This window comes from Trachypithecus francoisi, unplaced genomic scaffold (genome assembly GCF_009764315.1).
Source record: "Trachypithecus francoisi isolate TF-2019V2 unplaced genomic scaffold, Tfra_2.0 Lachesis_group3, whole genome shotgun sequence".
In the NCBI taxonomy this organism is placed as follows: domain Eukaryota; kingdom Metazoa; phylum Chordata; class Mammalia; order Primates; family Cercopithecidae; genus Trachypithecus; species Trachypithecus francoisi.
Genome location: NW_022681468.1, coordinates 130,184,318 through 130,201,776, shown reverse-complemented (window position 1 = coordinate 130,201,776; position 17,459 = coordinate 130,184,318). Strand labels below are relative to the sequence as shown.

Genomic DNA, 17,459 nt, shown 5'->3' with positions numbered 1-17,459 from the left:
ATCCCCTCCTGGTTGAAAGATTGAAACCGTATTAGTAAAGACTAATAAAAGGCCACAAGATTAGAATTATGGTGTTATAGGAAAGGGGTCCCAATCCAGACCCCAAGAGAGTATTCTTGGATGTCATGGAAGAAAGAATTCAGGCTGAGTCCACAGTGCAGAGCAAAAGCAAATTTATTAAGAAAATAAAGGAATGAAAGAATGGATACTCCACAGAGCAACCCCAAGGGCTGCTAGTTCCCCATTTTGATGGTCATTTTGTGATGATATGCTAAACAAGGGGTGGATTATTCATGCCTCCCCTTTTTAGACCATATAGGGTAACTTGCTGATGTTGCCATGGCATTTGTACACTGTCAGCTCTGGTGGGATTGTAGCAGTGAGGATGACCGACCAGAGGTCACACTCATGGCCATCTTGGTTTTGGTGGGTTTTGGCTGCCTTCTTTACTGCAACCTGTTTTATTAGCAAGGTCTTGATGACCTATATCTTGTGCTGACCTCCTATCATCTTGTGACTTAGAATGCCTTAACTGTCTGGGAATATAGCCCAGCAGGTTTCAGACTCATTTTACTCAGCTCCTATTCAAGATGGAGTTGCTCTGGTTCACATGCCTCTGACAATGGTAGGGCCTGAACTTTGCTAAAAAATAGGCATGGTTAAATAATGCCCATTAATTGTTGCTTAGCTTTCTTTTCTATAGCTGCCTACTGTCCCAGAGTCATAAACCAGAGGTCACAAGATTGTGACTTCCCAAACTGCTCCTATAGATAACATCACTATTTTGAGACCTAAAGGGCTGGTCTTTGAGATATTTTTCAGATTTAGTATTTTGGCAGACCAAGAGATATCACCTGGACCTGTGACCAATAAATTAACTCAACTGGTTCTGTGACCTACAGCTGGGAATTGACTCAGCTGTAGCTTTGATACCCCTATAATTTCATCCTTAACCAATCAAGTGTTTCAGTTCCCCATCCCCCTACCCACCATAATACCTTCAAAAACCCTATGATAGGGTTTGGCTTTGTGCCCACCCAAATCTCATCTTGAATTCTCATGTGTTTTGGAGGGACCCGGTGGGAGAAGATTTAATTATGAGGATGGGTTTTTCCTGCACTGTTCTCATGATACCGAATAAGTCTCACAAGATCTGATGGGTTAAAAAGGGGAGTTTCCCTGCACAAGCTCTCTTCTCTTGTCTGCCACCATGTGAGACGTGCCCTTCATCTTCTGCCATGATTGCAAGGCCTCCCCGGCCACATGGAACTGTAAGTCCAGTAAACCTCTTTGTTTTATAAATTGCCTGGTCAGCAGCGTGAAAACAGACTAATACAACCTACCTCTGAATTTTTGGGGAGATGGATTTGAGAAATATCTCCTGTCCGTCTCATGTGGCTGCCCTGCAATTGTTAAACTCTTTCTCTATCTCAATACTTGCTGTTTTTGGTGTGTGGACTTTTTCAGAGTAGTAGGCAAAAGCAACCCATTGGGCTGTAATAGTGGTGTAGAGTGGAGGAAGTAGTGGTAGAGAGAATGAGAACTAGAGTCCATGTTCTGTACTCCATAGGCCTCACTCTAGGTACTCTTTACTCCTGGGAAATGTAATCACCCAATTGCTTCTTCCTGACTACTGTACAGACAAGACCAATTCACTGAGACCATGGCATTGTTGTAAGGGAAGCATTTAATTGACCCAAGGCTGGCCATGCCATGTAGGAGACACAGTTATTACTCAAATCAACCTCCCTGAAGGCTTGGAGGTTAGGGTTTTTCAAGGATAGCTTGGTAGGCAGGGGGCTAGGGAATGGGGAATGTTGACTGGTTGAGGATGCCATCATAGGGTGTGGAAAATGGTCCTCATGCGCTGAGTCATGAGTTGTGGGTCCAGGTGGAGAGTCAGCCAGTCATCAGAAATGCAAAAGTCTAAAAAGACATTTCAAAAGGCCAATCATGGTTTCTATGATAGTCATGTTATCTAGAGGCATAATTGGAGAAGTTACAGATCTTGTGACCTCCAAACAATGGCTTGTTAAGTACATCTACTTTTTAGCAGAATTCAGGCCCCTTTCATAATTCTAACCTAGTGGGCTTTCGTTAGTTTTACAAAGGTGGTTTAGTTTTTGTAAGAGCTGTTATCCTTACTTTAAGGTTAAACTATAAAGCAAATTACTCCCATGATTAGCTTGGGCTACACCCAGGAATGAGCAAAGACAGCTTGTGAGGCTAGGTGCAAGATGGAGTCAGTCATATTTTACTTCTTTGCAAAAGCAGTTTCAGAAACATGTGCTTTTTTTTTTTTTCATACTTGTGATTCTAAATGTCCCTGCATTAGGACATGGCATCTCTATGATTTAGGCAGTTATGAATGACTGCTCGTGTCAGAGACCTGAAGATGTAATGGTTCCATCAGGGCGTATTAAGTTTAGCCTAAAACTGCCTTCTTACATGGTTAAGTTTACCCTAAAGGTTTCTCTCTACATAGTGAACTGTAACCTAACTGAATGTGTAAACAGACTATAACCTACTGTTGTACCAGTCACTGAGTTTTGGCCAACTGTTCGAACCGTATTCAAATAAGGCAAATGCCAAGCTGTAACCAATCTGACTCTTTCTGTAGCTCACTTCCGTTTTCTGTAAGGCATTTTGTTTTCACTGTCTGTAAGTCATCAATGATACAACAGGGCTGGCGTCTCTCAGAGCCTGCTCTGGTTCAGGAAGCTGCCTGATTCATGAATTGTTCTTTGCTCAGTTAACTCTTAAATTTGTCTAAGGTTTTTATTTTAACAGTAAGAATTGTTTCTCTCTTACCCAAATAAAGCCCAGGAGGAGGCAGTTCAGAACTGGTGAAGTGGTTCTATGGCGTTACTATCTTTTAGCTCATGGCTTCTTTTTTTTTTTTTTTTTGAGGTGGAGTCTTACTCTGTTGCCCAGGCTAGAGTGCAATGGTGCAATCTTGGCTCACTGCAACCTCTGCCTTCCAGGTTCAAGCAATTCTCCTGCCTCAGCCTCCTGAGTAGCTGGGATTACAGGCACCTGTCACCCTGCCTGGCTAATTTTTTTTTTTGTATTTCTAGTAGACATAGTTTCACCATGTTGGCCAGGCTGGTCTCGAACTCTTGACCTCAGGTGATCCATCCACCTTGGCCTCCCAAAGTGCTGGGATTACAGGCATGAGCCACTGTGCCCGGCCATGGCTTCTATTCTTAATATTGCCTCATGGTCCTAGATAGCTGCTGGAGTTCAACCACAACATCTGCATTCATGGTAATGAAAGAAGGAGGGAAAAAGAACTTAGCCTCTCCCTTTTAAGGAGCTGTCCCAGAAGTTCCACTGTATACTTTTACTTTCAACTATATTTTGTTTCATGATTTCTATACAGTTAAATGTCTCTCTCTCTCTCTCTTTTTTTTTTTTTTTAAACAAGGTCTTGGTTGGTTGCCCAGGCTGGAGTGTAGTGGCAAGAACATGGCTCACTGCAGCCTCGACCTCCTGGGCTCTAATAATCCTCCTGCCTCAGCTTCCTGAGTAGCTGGGACCACAGGCACATACTACCACCTGTGGCTAATTTTTAAATTTTTAGTAGAGACAAGGTCTCACTATCTTGCCCAGGCTGATTGCAAACTCCTGGGCTCAAGCAATCTTCCCACCTTCGCCTCCCAAAGTGCTGGTATTACAGGCATAGGCCACCATGCCTGGCCTTCTCTTTTGTTTATAACTTTCTGATCTTGGTATAATACTAAAAGGACCTTCCCAACTTGGGTATCATAAAACTATTCTATACATTTTACATTTTCTTTTTTTTTTTTTTTTGGAGACGGAGTTTCACTCTTGTTGCCTAGGCTGGAGTGCAGTGGCACGATTTCAACTCACTGCAAGCTCCACCTCCCAGGTTCAAGTGATTCTCCTGCCTCAACCTCCCAAGTAGCTGGGATTACAGGCATGCGTCTCCACACCCGACTAATTTTTGTATTTTTAGTAGAGATAGGGTTTCACCATGTTGACCAGGCTGGTCTTGAACTCCTTACCTCAGGTGATCCACCCGAATTGGCGTCCCAAAGTGCTGGGATTACAGGTGTGAGCCACCATGCCTGGCCTATTCCATACATTTTCTAGAAATTTTAGAACTGTCTTTTTAGATTTAAATCTGAAACTTATTTATGTTTATAGTGTGGGGTAAGGATACAACCTTCTTTTTCCAAATGGCTGCCCCAAGCAGGTATTTTCTTTAACCTCTTGTAGCTACTAGCCATAACTTTTCCCTAGAAAATGCAGGAGGCACCAAGACACATTCTTACTCTTTCTAGGCTTCACAAAGACCTACATTCGTTTGCACTATTTTTTAATGATTCCCTCCGGGCTTCCAGTATATTCAATGTATCTCTCTTTGCACTTGTAAGTGGGATCATAAACACAGGTGGCAGCTGGGCGCGGTGGCTCACACCTATAATCCCAGCACTTTGGGAGGCTGAGGTGGGTGGATCACTTGAGGTCAGAAGTTCTAGACCAGCCTGGGCGATATGGCAAAACTCTGTCTCTACTAAAAATTTAAAAACTAGTTGGGCATGGTAGGGGGTGCCTATAATCCTAGCTAGTGGGGAGGCTGAGGCAGGAGAATTGCTTGAACGTGGGAGGCAGAAGTTGCAGTGAGCTGAGATCATGCCATTGCACTCCAGCCTCGGTGACAGAGTGCGAGACTCTGTCTCAAAAAATAAAAATAAATAAATATAGGTGGCATCATAATGATGTTTTTGCAAATATCTTTTCCCATACAAGGCTGTCAGCTGCTTGAGAGTAGGAACTGCCTTTATTAACTTTGTATCTCTGGTACTTACTATTTAGTAGTTTCCTCAATAAACAGTCGTGTGTTTTTTTTGTTTGTTTGTTTTTGAGATGGAGTGTTACTCTGTTGCCCAGGCTGGTGTGCAGTGGTGTAATTTCAGCTCACTGCAACATCTGCCTTCCAGGTTCAAGTAGCTGGGACTACAGGCTCCCACCACCATGGCCAGCTAATTTTTATATTTTTAGTAGAGATGGGGTTTCACCATGTTGGCCAGACTGGTCTCAAACTCCTGACCTCAGGTGATCCACCAGCCTCGGCCTCCCAAAGTGCTGGGATTACAGGCGCAAGCCACTGCACCTGGCTAATAAACAGTTGTTAAATGGAATTTATAAATTAATAAAACATGGCCCCATCTTACCTACCATTTGTTATTGGTTCCGTTTAGAAGTTGATTCCTAATGACACAATAGGAGGCATCTTTTTAAACAAAATTTGTTTTATTTTAAAAGATAGGGGTCTTGGTATGTTGCCCAGGCTGGTCTCAAACTCCTGGCCTCAAGTAATCCTCCCACCTCAGCCTCCCAAACTGCTGGGATTACAGGGGCGAGCCACCACACCTAGTCATCATGAGGCATCTTAATTTCATTAGCATGTCTCCAAATCCCATCTCAAACTGAGAATGATTCCTAAACAAAATTAATCCCTTTAAAAATGTTGTTTGGGGGCGGGGCGCGGTGGTTCATGCCTGTAATCCCAGCACTTTGGGAGGCTGAGGCGGGTGGATCACCTGAGGTCGGGAGTTCGAAGGCAGCCTGACCCACATGCAGAAAACTGTTCTCTACTAAAAATACAAAATTAGCCGGACGTGGTGGCACATGCCTGTAATGCCAGCTATTGGGGAGGCTGAGGCTGGAGAATTGCTTGAACCTGGGAGGCAGACATTGCCGTGAGCCGAGATCACGCCATTGCATTCCAGCCTTGGCAACAAGAGCAAAACCTCTGTTTCCAAAAGAAAAAAAAAAAAGGTTGTTTGGGTTTCTATTAGCTTCAGCTCTGTAGCATCGCATTTTTGCGTCTAGTTTACTTTAGGGAACTTCTATCCATTAATTGTAGTAGCTACTGTGAAGGCCAAGGGAAAGCTCCCTGTCCTTTGAAGGGTCACTGCAAAATCATCTCACAGCTCACAAAAAGCAGGTTCATTGGGGCATGCAAATGGTATTAACTCACACCTGGGGAGAATCACAGCGTGGTTAGCGCCCTGCAAGGAGATTGTGAAGATTATATGCCACCCTGGCAACATAGGTTATCGGAGGGGAGAGAAGAAAAAGAATTCTGTTTAGGGGTTTGCTAGAGAGAATGAATGGATCAGGGAACAGAGATTAACTTGAGCGTTACCGTGTGAACATGTCTGTCCAGGTGTGGTTACACCCTTGGTCTTCAGGGAGGGGAAGAAAAAACAGTTGTTCTTGGTGGGCCTGGATTTTTGGCAGATAATAGAAATTCAGCTTCAGAGACGGTGGGAGGGTTAGAACTTGAGGCTCTTTAAGTAGGTCAAGGTGTCATTTTTGGAACATCAGCTTCTGACCCCCAACACTACCAACAAGCCATATTTCCACGATTTCAGCACAGTAGTCCCCCCTTATTCTATTTCGCTTACCATGGTTTCAGTTATCTGCAGTCAACAATGATCCAAAAATATTTGTGTTTTGAGAGGAGAGACTACACACACATAACTTTTACTACAATATACTGTTATAATTGTTTTATCAGTTACTGTTAATCTCTTGCTGTGCATCATTTATAAAACTTTGTGACAGGTGTGTATGTGTCAGGCTGTTCTTGCATTGCTATAAAGAAATACCAGAGACTGGGTAATTTATAAAGAAAAGAGGTTTAATCGGCTCGTGGTTCTGCAGGTTGTGCAAGTGTGGAGTCGGCATCTGCTCAGCTTCTGAGGAAGTCTTAGGGAGATTTTACTTATGGCAGAAGGCAAAGGGGGAGAAGGCTTCTAACATGGCAAGAATGGGAGCTTGCGTATCACGTGGCAAAAGCAGGAACGAGCGAGAGAGAGGTAGAGAGGTGGGGTAGGTGCCATGCACTTTTTAACAACCAGATCCAATGAGAACTCACTCACTATTGAGAGGATAGTGCCAAGCCATCACGGATTCACCCCTCCCCGATCCAAACATCTCCCACCAGATCCCAACTCCAATGTGGGGGATTGCAATTCAACAAGAATTTGGCAGAAACGTGTTCAAACTATGTCAGTATGTATAGGAAAAAAACAGTATACATAGGGTTTGGTACTATCTGCTCTTTTAGGTATCCAACTGGGCATCTTGCAATGTATCCCCTGTGGATAAGGGGAACTTCTGACTTAGACAACCTTCCCAAGGACAGTGAGGTAGCTTTCTTCCCTCTTCTTTCCCTCCCTCCCTCCCTCCCTCCCTCCCTCCCTCTCTCCCTCCTTCCCTCCTTCCCTCTCTCCCCTCTCTCCCTCCTTCCCTCTCTCCCTCCTTCTCTCTCTCCGTCCTTCTCTCTCTCCCTCCTTCCCTCGCTCCTTCCTTCCCTCGCTCCTTCCTTCCCTCGCTCCTTCCTTCCCTCGCTCCCTCCTTCCCTCGCTCCCTCCTCCTTTGCTCCCTCCTTCCCTTCTTCCTTCCTTCCCTCCTTTTTGTTTTCTTCCTGTCTTTTTTCTCACCCTTCCCCTCCCCCCTCCCCCGCTTCTCCCTACCCCCTCCCCCTCCCCATCCCCTCCCCATCCCTCCTCTTCTCTCTACCCCTCCCCCTCCCCATCCCCTCCCCATCCCTCCTCTTCTCCCTACCCCATCCCCTCCCCATCCCTCCTCTTCTCCCTCCCCATCCCCTCCCCCATCCTCCTCTTCTCTCTACCCCTCCCCCTCCCCATCCCTCCTCTTCCCCTCCCCATCCCCTCCCCATCTCCCTCCCCTTCTCCCTCCCCATCTCCCTCCCCTTCTCCCTCCCCATCCCCTCCCATCTCCCTCCCCTTCCCCCCCCATCCTTCCCTTCTCCCTCTTCCTCCTTCCCCTCCCCCTCCCTCCCTCCCTCTCCCTTCCCTTCCCCCTCCCCCTCCCCCTCCCTCCCCTTCCCCCTCCCCCTCCCTCCCCTTCCCCCCCCATCCTTCCCTTCTCCCTCTTCCTCCTTCCCCTCCCCCTTTCCCCTCCCCCTCCCCCTTTCCCCTCCCCTTCTCCTTCCCTCTTTCCTTCCTCCTTTCCTTCCTCTCTCTCTCTCTTTCTCTTTCTTTTCTTCTTTAATCTCTTTTCTTTTCCACTGCAGGCCATGTGAAGTGCATCCAGGAGGGCTGTCTAGAGCAAGTGTGAGCTTTGGGTGCAGAGAGGAGGTAGAGCTCTAAGGAGAAACCTACAGGCTGTCTCTGTCTTTCAGCAAATTGCATCCCGTCTGAGCTTCACTTTACAACCCTGATTAGAAACCAGTTTGATCACACTGGGTCTTTTAACCATTTGTCTGTGACTAGAGGTCATAACTTCATCTTCGTTAAGAGCTCACTGCCTGGAACATTAATTTAATGTTGGAGCTCAAAACACCCTACCTCTCTTCTCCCCATCTTCTTCAGTGCCTTCAGTCTTTTTCAAACCCTAGCTCCAGCCTAATCAGTGACACATTAACTGGGTTTTCCTGTTTATCCTCTCTCATTGCTTCTCTGAGTCAGAGCCTCTTCTCTGTAAGTCACTGGAACTGCTCTTGTACTTGTGACCTGCCCTATACTCAACAGTTTTTGTTCTGGGAAGCCCTGGGATTCTGCTAATACCTATCAGTGTAGGTGCTGAATGGAAACAGATAAAGAACATGACCTCAAGGAGCTTCTTGTCAATGAGAAGACCAAGCTGATGCCTGGCAAAGGTAAATGCCACCATCACAAAATAAGTAAAAGCGTGCATGAGCTAATTTGTAAATTCAGCTTAAGATGAATCCTACCTCTTGGGCCCTTCTCTGATGCTGGTGTTGGGACTGTAGGGTTCCTTGACCCTCCATCAAGGTCAACATCAAATCCCACTGGCTTCTGTCAGCACCACCTTGATGACCCTAGCTTAATTTCTCTGTTTCCCGTGACTGGAACTCTTAGACCTTCCCACAGACATACAAGGATTTATCATTCAAAGCTCAAGGGATGAAGTTAAAGCTATTGGCCCACAGGAAGCCTGAACTCATGGTTAGGAGAAAAAGATTGAGGAGGCTGAGTGGGAAGAGTGTGCTATTTCAAAGACAGCATCATAGTACTAGTCATTGTGGGAAAACTCAGGACTGGGTTGGACTTACTTATACTATGTTGCTTTTATATTTTGGTTACTGAGGGAGGTGAAGGTCATCCTTTCAGTTCTTGGGATGTCTAAATAGCTTCATGACTCCTGGGCTCTTGGATAAATTTGCTTTCAGCATCTTCTGGCTGTACTTTTTGTCCTTAGCAGGGATAAAAGGAACCCTTTGAAAAGCAACATACACCAGGTTTAAGTTTTTGCCTTGAAATGTGCCTGGGATCCCAGGCAGTTTGGGACTGCGCCCTTCCTCCCTCTTGCCAAGTGTCCTGTATGTTCTTCAGGGCTAGCATGGAATTAAGGTGTGGAAGCTGCTGGCCATCTTTCTGAATGCTTGCCTGATCTCTGCAGGTTGCCTCACCCCCGATCTTCCTGTACCCTTCTGCAGCCATTCTGTCCCCTCTCCTGTACCTCCCTGAGGTCAGCTGCAGCTCATCCCTGGTCTTGTTCTCCCTGAGGTGCTGATGGTGACAACTTACAATAGGGTCTCTCCATAGAGCACAGAGATGGAGGGCAATTCTTAGTCCTTTTCCTCAGTACATCATAAGCATTAACACTTCTGCTTGGTCCAGAGCTCAGGAATGCTACTTGTAACCACCTTGAGTTATTTTGTCAGTAAAATAGGTCTTTGTGGGCTAGCACTGGATCTGTTTAATGATAACCTTCACTGAGGGGCTGCCAAGTACCAGGCTACATGTGCCTGGTCCTTCTTATGTATCTTCTTTAATCTTCTCAATAGTCCTACAAAACAAGTATTAGTATTAGCCTCTATTATGCAAAGGAAGTCACTAAAATACAGATTGATGAATGAATTTGCTGCAGATCATTCAGGTTGAATACGGCAGAGCCAGGATTCAGACCTAGCTTTTTCAGGCTGAGTCCCATACTGGGTTTTACTACTAGGTACCGGATGTTACTGTAATGTAGATCATCTCAACAAAATAGAGCCATGATTTGTTAATGTGATATTAACAAATATTTAACACATAAGCAACTTATTTTGGTTACCTTAAAAATAAAATATTTGACTGGGCCCGGTGGCTCATGCCTGTAATCCTAGCGTTTTGGGAGGCTGAGGCGGGGAGATTGCCTGAGCTCCTGAGTTCGAGACCAGCCAAGGGAACAGTGAATCCCATCCCTAAAATCAATCGATCAATAAACAAACAAGCAAGCAAAACACAGCTACTCAGGAGGCTGAGGAAGGAAGATTGCTTGAGCCCAGGAGGCAGAGCTTACTGTACTCTAGGCTGGGCTGTACAGCCAGACCTTGTCTCAAATGACAAAAATATTTAGGTCCAGCGCAGTGGCTCACACTTGTAATCCCAGCGCTTTGGAAGCCCAGGAGCTTGAGACTAGCCTGTGCAACACAGTGAAACCCTGTCTCTACAAAAAATAAATAAAAATTAGCCGGGTATGATGGTGTGTGCCTGTAGTCCCAGCTACTTGGGAGGCTAAGGTGGGAGGACGGCTTGAACCCGGAGTTTCAGACTGCAGTGAGCTATGATCTGCCACTGCACTCCAGCCTGGGTGACAGCGAGACCCTCTCTCTAAAAACAAAAACACATACACAAACAAAAGCCCTCAAGTATTTAAAGTGTTTTCTCTTACTGAGAGACTCTATAATGCAGTTTTTATAGGAAAGGTGAGACTTGAGGGGGTCACCAAAGAAAAGTAAGATATGAAGAAAGTGGAGGGGTTTTCTAGATTTGAATACTGAAGCAAGTGCTTATCCCATAATCATTCTTGTCCCAGAGATTTTACACTCAACAATGGAAAGTCACTGAGAATCCCAGTACTGCAGAAAACAGCCTGTGGAGCAGGGCCCAAGTAGGGGTGCAGATGACTGTTACAAGAAAGGGGTCCCGATCCAGACCCCAAGAGAGAGTTCTTGGGTCTTGCACAGGAAAGAATTCAGGGTGAGTCCATAAAGTGAAAGCAAGTTTATTCTGAAAGTAAAGGAATAAGAGAATACCTACTCCATAGACATAGCATCCCTGAGGGGGCTACTGGTTGCTTATTTTATTTTATTTATTTAATTTAATTCATTTAATTTTATTTATTTTATTTTATGTTATTTTATTATTTTATTTTTTTGAGACAGAGTCTCGCGCTGTCGCCCAGGCTGGAGTGCAGTGGCCTGATCTCAGCTCACTGCAAGCTCCGCCTCCCGGGTTCACGCCATTCTCCTGCCTCAGCCGCCCGAGTAGCTGGGACTACAGGCGCCCGCCATCTCGCCCGGCTAGCTTTTTGTATTTTTTAGTAGAGACGGGGTTTCACCGTATTAGCCAGGATGGTCTCAATCTCCTGACCTCGTGATCCGCCCATCTTGGCCTCCCAAAGTGCTGGGATTACAGGCTTGAGCCACCGCGCCCAGCCCTGGTTGCCCATTTTAATGGTTATTTCTTGATGATACATTAAACAAGAGGTGGGTTTTTCATGCTTCCCCCTTTTAGACCATATAGGGTAACTTCCTGTTGTTGCCATGGGATTTGTAAACTGTCATGGCACTGGTGGGACTGTAGCAGTGAGGACAGGAGGTCACTCTTGTCACCATCTTGGTTTTGGTGGGTTTTAGCCAGCTTCTTTACTGCAATCTGTTTTATCAGCAAGATCGTTATGACTTGTATCTTGGGCCGATCTCCTCTACCTCATCCTGTGACTTAGAATGCCTTAACCATCTGGGAATGCAGCCCAGTAGGTCTCAGCCTCATTTTACCCAGCCCTTGTTCAAGATGGAGATGCTCTGGTTCAAGCACCTCTGGCAACCCTACATGACTTTCTTGTCTTTGCTGTGGCTTCATCTACAGTCAGAGGCCAGTGGAGAGAGGACCAAAAAAGAAAATACCTAAATTCTCTGCGCTGAAAGTCTTGGAGGTGAATGTGTGTAAACAATTCATGCACCAAGAAGGCAACTCTCACTCGTCTCCATTATTGCCTCATTATCTTCAGAAGAAACCCACCTTTCTCAACTCTACTTTGTAACGCTGGAGATTATTCATGCCTCTTGCAAACCACGTTTCTGCTTAAACTCCGCCGATAAAGGGCACTGGAGGGAGACAGCTGGCTAAAGGAGGGACTTCCTGTTTGCTTTCTGTCTGCTTCCTGCTTCTGTGAGCGTCATCATGTCAACGCCTATTTACCTCTCAGTGGCTGTTCCTTTGTGTAGCTGCACTACATTCAGTTTACAGTAGCTATCAGCAGAGATATCATTTGCCTCCTGAGAGGTCTGGATCTCAGCCCAGAGGGCCCTCCTCTGAGCTCACAGACCTCAACATTAGTTGAGTGGTCCCCACTCTTCAGAGCTATGAGTTTCAGCTTCTTTGGTGTCCCTCCACCCAAAATTTCAATTTAATAATTTCCAATTCCTCCCTTAATTTCCTCAATCTAGGAGTGGTAGCTACCTCCAACAATTGCTAGTACCTTAATAGAGCCTGCCTTCCCCAACACTTTATACTTTAACTTTATACCTAGTTAAGTTCTTTATATTAGATTTGCTGTATTTCAGGCTGGGCGTGGTGGCTCCCTCCTGTAATCCCAGCACTTTGGGAGGCCGAGGTGCGAGGATCGCTTGAGCCCAGGAATTTGAGACCAGCCTGGGCAATGTAGCAAGACCTCATCTCTACTAAAAATAATTTTTAAAAAATTATCTCTGTGTGGTGGTGTGTGCTGTGGTCCCAGCTACTCGGGATGCTGGGGCAGGGGGATGGCTTGAGCCCAGGAGGTCAAGGCTGCGTTGAGCCGAGATCGCGCCACTGCACTCCATCCTGGGCGACAGAGTCAGACACTTTGTAAAAACAACAAAAAACTTGTTCTGTTCAGATATTTGGCTAGGAATGTTGCTTTTTAGGAGGAGCAGTTGGGGACTGGGTGAGGGAGAGGCTAGCAATGTCAGCAGCTTTGAAGAAGGCACTTTGTAGTGTATAACATGGCCAAAACCATCCCATGGGGCTCTCACTGAAGTCCGACAGCCCATAGTGTAATCCATTCCTTAGACTGCCAACAGCTCTAGACTCACAGACGTTAGTGAGCAAGCTCTACAAACTGGAACCCTGTGGGTATTTCTACAACCTACAGATTATTAATAGTCGTCCAAAGACAGGCAAATGGATGTTTTCTGTTGGGGGGCTAGGAGGGAGCAGTTGCATTTGAAGAATGAACTGTGGTTTTCATTGATTTTCTTTTTTTTAAGAAAAGTAAAATAACAAAAGAAAAATCCTTGAAGAGTATTTTTATTCCCACCTCCTGTAATGTTGAGGGAACATGAGTGACATTTGTACTCCCAAACAAAAGAAGGCAGGGGCCTATCTCTGTGTTTCTATGGTTCCTTGTTGAGGGAAAAAGGCTTTCAAGTTCTTGCGTGAGCACTGACAGGCTTTTATGAATAGTTCATGATACAGGTACAAACTGGGCTGGTCTGGCTGAAAGACCGCTTGCCTTCTGGATATTGCCAGCATTCTTTGCTGCCTCACTCACCTCCCTGAATGACTTGGGCTTGAGAATGTTTCTGCATGATTTATCTGAGCTTGCTGTCTTACCTGAGAGCAGGAAGTAAAAAGGTGAGTGATGGAGCCACCTGCTGCTCTCTACTTTGTAGATATTAAAGAGGAGCCTGAAACAGTTCCTTGGACATCTTATGAATATCAGAAAATACCTTTTGGAGGGTTAGAAGATCAGGAGACATGGTTGTTCACATTTGCTGCCATGGAAAACGGCCAGTCTTCACTTGGAAACAGAATCACACCTTGTGGAGAGATGATCCCTAAGCAGGAGAGAAGCTATTAAGGTGAGATTTTTCTTCATTTTTCATTTTCCTTCCTCTTAGAATCCCATAAAAGCTATTACTAAAGAGAATACAATCTTGTGTTTAGAAAGAGCTACAACAATGGAAAATAATCATCACTTGAAGGATGTGGCACATTTTATTCCTCTCCTTTTAGGGATTATTTTCTGTAATATCTGGTTTTCTTTACTGGTATTCAGTACCCTTTGTTGTATTTCTTTTTTCTTTTTTTCCCATATTCATCTTAGGATTTCATTGTACAATGTTTTTTCTTTTCTTTCTTTCTTTTTTTAAAGGGGCTTCCTGGTCTTCATCGGACAGTGAAATTGTTTGGGAGGCCAAACAAAATATGAAAGAGCTGTAATACTTCCTGTATTGTATTTCAAAGGTAGGTGTAGTTTGCTGGAACAAGCATTAGGCTTGTAGACAGAAACACTGGGGGAGAAGAGAGAGTGGAGAGGAGTCCCGGATTTGCTTCTTAAAACTTGTGTGTATGTGGCAAGTTATTTAGCTTCTGTTTTCCTATCTCTAAAAGAGGCTTAATAATACATTTCAGATTGGTTGTGAAGGTTATTAAATGGGACAATGTAAATAAATATTTCTCAAGAAAAATATTTCTCACCCACTAAAGGTACTCATTAAATATTGCATATACACAGCTTGTGTGCAATTATATTTTAAATTTGGATGGATACTCTGAATGATTTCAATGCATTTTTTGGATAATATCCAGTTATTTTTATTTCTTTAAGAACATTCTTGAAAAAGTGTGGCTAGATGTCACATCTGACCAGTATATATGGTGAAAAGCCTTCTAAGGCTGTATAAATTGCCAAAATAGAAGCAAGAAATGTTTTAAAAGGACCTTTAGGTTTCTAGAACCGATGCCAAGAGTCTGAATTTTAAGAATTTTTCTCTCCATATCTATCAGAAATTCCAGACCCCAGAGAAGAGCTACATTCTAGGGTGGTAAGGCATGAGAAGAAGAATGAGGAATGAAGGGTGAGTGGGGACTTGCTCTTACTGATGACACTCCATGGCAGCAGGGGCTCAGTTCTTTCTTTTCTCCTGGGGTGGAGGTGGAGCCAGATCCAGACCTTAGTGTGGTCGGCTAGTTTGTAGGGTCAGGTTACGAACCAGATGTAAGGGGTTTCTAGGCAGATCTTTACTAAGGATACTTGTCCAGGTAAGAACTGTTTTTTGCCATCAATTTGGAATTGTATTTTTCAGATAATTGTTCCCATTTAAAATTTCCCTCCTCTTTCTCTGCAGTTGATCTTGGATGAGCTTTCAGTGTTCTGTCCTAGACAGGAGCCCCTGGAGCCGAAAAGGACCATGACTGGTGGGAAATAACCACACGCAGAATCCTGCCTACCATTGTGATCATCAGTTTGGAATTGAACTTGATGTTTCTGGGAATGATTAGTTTGTAACTGGAGGCATTTTGTTCTGTCGAAGGATCGTGTCCTCCTCTTCCTTCCCTGTGCTCAATCTCCACCTGTCTACCCTTCCGTGACAATGGTTCAATGGAAGAGACTCTGCCAGCAGCATTACTTGTGGGCCCTGGGCTGCTATATACTGCTGGTCACCGTGGCTCTGAAACTTTCTTTAAGGTTGAAGTGTGGCTCTGACCACTTGGGTCTGGAGTCCAGGGAATTTCAAAGCCAGTACTGTAGGAATATCTTGTATAATTCCCTGAAACTGCCAGCAAAGAGGTCTATCAACTGTTCAGGGGTCACCCGAGGGGACCCAGAAGCCGTGTTTCACGCTATTGTGAATAACCTGGAGGTCAAGAAGAAGCGGGAGCCTTTTACAGACACCCACTATCTCTCCCTCACCAGAGACTGTGAACGCTTCAAGGCGGAAAGGAAGTTCATACAGTTCCCACTGAGCAAAGAAGAGGTGGAGTTCCCTATTGCGTACTCTATGGTGATTCATGAGAAGATTGAAAACTTTGAAAGGCTACTGCGAGCTGTGTATGCCCCTCAGAACATATACTGTATCCACGTGGATGAGAAGTCCCCAGAAACTTTCAAAGAGGCAGTCAAAGCAATTATTTCATGCTTCCCAAATGTCTTCATAGCCAGTAAGCTGGTTCGGGTGATTTATGCCTCCTGGTCCAGGGTGCAAGCTGACCTCAACTGCATGGAAGACTTGCTCCAGAGCTCAGTGCCATGGAAATACTTCCTGAATACATGCGGGACGGACTTTCCTCTAAAGAGCAATGCCGAGATGGTCCAGGCTCTCAAGATGTTGAATGGGAGGAATAGCATGGAGACAGAGGTACCTCCTAAGCACAAACAAACCCGCTGGGAATATCACTTTGAGGTAGTGGGAGACACATTACACCTAACCAACAAGAAGAAGGATCCTCCCCCTGAGAATTTAACTATGTTTACAGGGAATGCATATATTGTGGCTTCCCGAGATTTTGTCCAACATGTTTTGAAGAACCCTAAATCCCAACAACTGATTGAATGGGTAAAAGACACCTATAGCCCTGATGAACACCTCTGGGCCACCCTTCAGCGTGCACGGTGGATGCCTGGCTCTGTTCCCAGCCACCCCAAGTACGACATCTCAGACATGACTTCTATTGCCAGGCTGGTCAAGTGGCAGGACCATGAGGGAGACATCGATAAGGGTGCTCCTTATGGCCCTTGCTCTGGAATCCACCAGCGGGCTATCTGTGTTTATGGGGCTGGGGACTTGCACTGGATGCTTCAAAACCATCACCTGTTGGCCAACAAGTTTGACCCAAAGGTAGATGATAATGCTCTTCAGTGCTTAGAAGAGTACCTACGTTATAAGGCCATCTATGGGACTGAACTTTGAGACACACTACGGGAGCATTGCTACCTGGGGGGCAAGAGCATATACAAACATGCTCAAAACTTGCTGGGACAGTGCGGGTGGGAGACTAGGGCTTTGCAATTCATGGCATCCCTCAGGATAAGGGGTCTGCTGTTACAGTGTGGGTAAGGAGATCTGTTCCCTTAAATTGCTGAATGGGTGAATGCTGCTTTTTCTGTCACCCCTAACACTAGTAGTTCCTTCATGGACTTTCTCACCGAGTGAGAATGAGAACTGCTGTGATTGTGAGAGTGAAGGAGGGATGTGTGGTAGAGGACTTGATTTCTGTTGAATGCCTGCTGGTAGCTTTTCCATTCTGTGGAGCTGCTGTTCCTAATAATTCTAGGTTTGGAGGAGAACTTTGATGGAAAGAGAGCCTTCCCTTCTGTACTGGTAACTTAAAAATAAATAGTTCCTGATTCAAAGTATTTTTTTGCCTAATATATATATTTTTGCCTACTTTTTGCCTAGTATGTCAGAAATAATATAAATGTAAGCAGATAAAGTGTGGGAGACTTTTTCTCATAACTATTGGTGACATTTAAAATCCCTGGGGGCTGGCAAGAGAGTTCTCATTATTCTGAAATGGTCCTGACAAGCTGCATGAGTAGCAATTTTTTTTTTTTGAGACAGAGTCTTGCTCTGTCACCCAGGCTGGAGTGCAGTGGCACAATCTCAACTCACTGCAACCTCTGCCTCCCGGGTACAAGCAATTCTCCCACCTCAGTCTCCTGAGTAGCTGGGACTATAG

At 45.0% G+C, this 17,459-nt stretch overlaps 1 protein-coding gene and 1 long non-coding RNA gene across 5 annotated transcripts; both read left to right on the top strand.

The window, feature by feature from the left end:
* Nucleotides 1-8,487: 8,487 nt before the first annotated feature.
* Nucleotides 8,488-14,247, top strand: LOC117070577. The gene is made up of 3 exons (XR_004431971.1): nt 8,488-8,662; nt 13,670-13,858; nt 14,152-14,247. It is a non-coding gene; the product is annotated as an uncharacterized LOC117070577 (long non-coding RNA).
* A 530-nt stretch (nt 14,248-14,777) lies between these two features.
* Nucleotides 14,778-17,136, top strand: GCNT3 (glucosaminyl (N-acetyl) transferase 3, mucin type). Of its 4 annotated transcripts, none has more exons than XM_033189911.1 (2): nt 14,778-14,824; nt 15,163-17,136. In XM_033189911.1, the coding sequence occupies exon 2, from the start codon at nt 15,374-15,376 to the stop codon at nt 16,688-16,690; it is 1,317 nt and encodes a 438-aa protein (XP_033045802.1). In that variant the 5' UTR covers nt 14,778-14,824; nt 15,163-15,373; the 3' UTR covers nt 16,691-17,136. The 4 variants fall into 4 exon arrangements, with proteins under 4 accessions (XP_033045802.1, XP_033045798.1, XP_033045801.1 ...); XM_033189907.1 differs by having other exon boundaries at nt 15,128-17,136; XM_033189910.1 differs by having other exon boundaries at nt 14,778-14,857; nt 15,128-17,136.
* The last annotated feature ends 323 nt before the right edge of the window (nt 17,137-17,459 follow it).

Coding starts and splice junctions, on each gene's coding strand:
- GCNT3 (XM_033189911.1), top strand. CDS start 15,374: ATGGTTCAATGGAAGAGACTCTGCCAGCAGCATTACTTGTGGGCCCTG.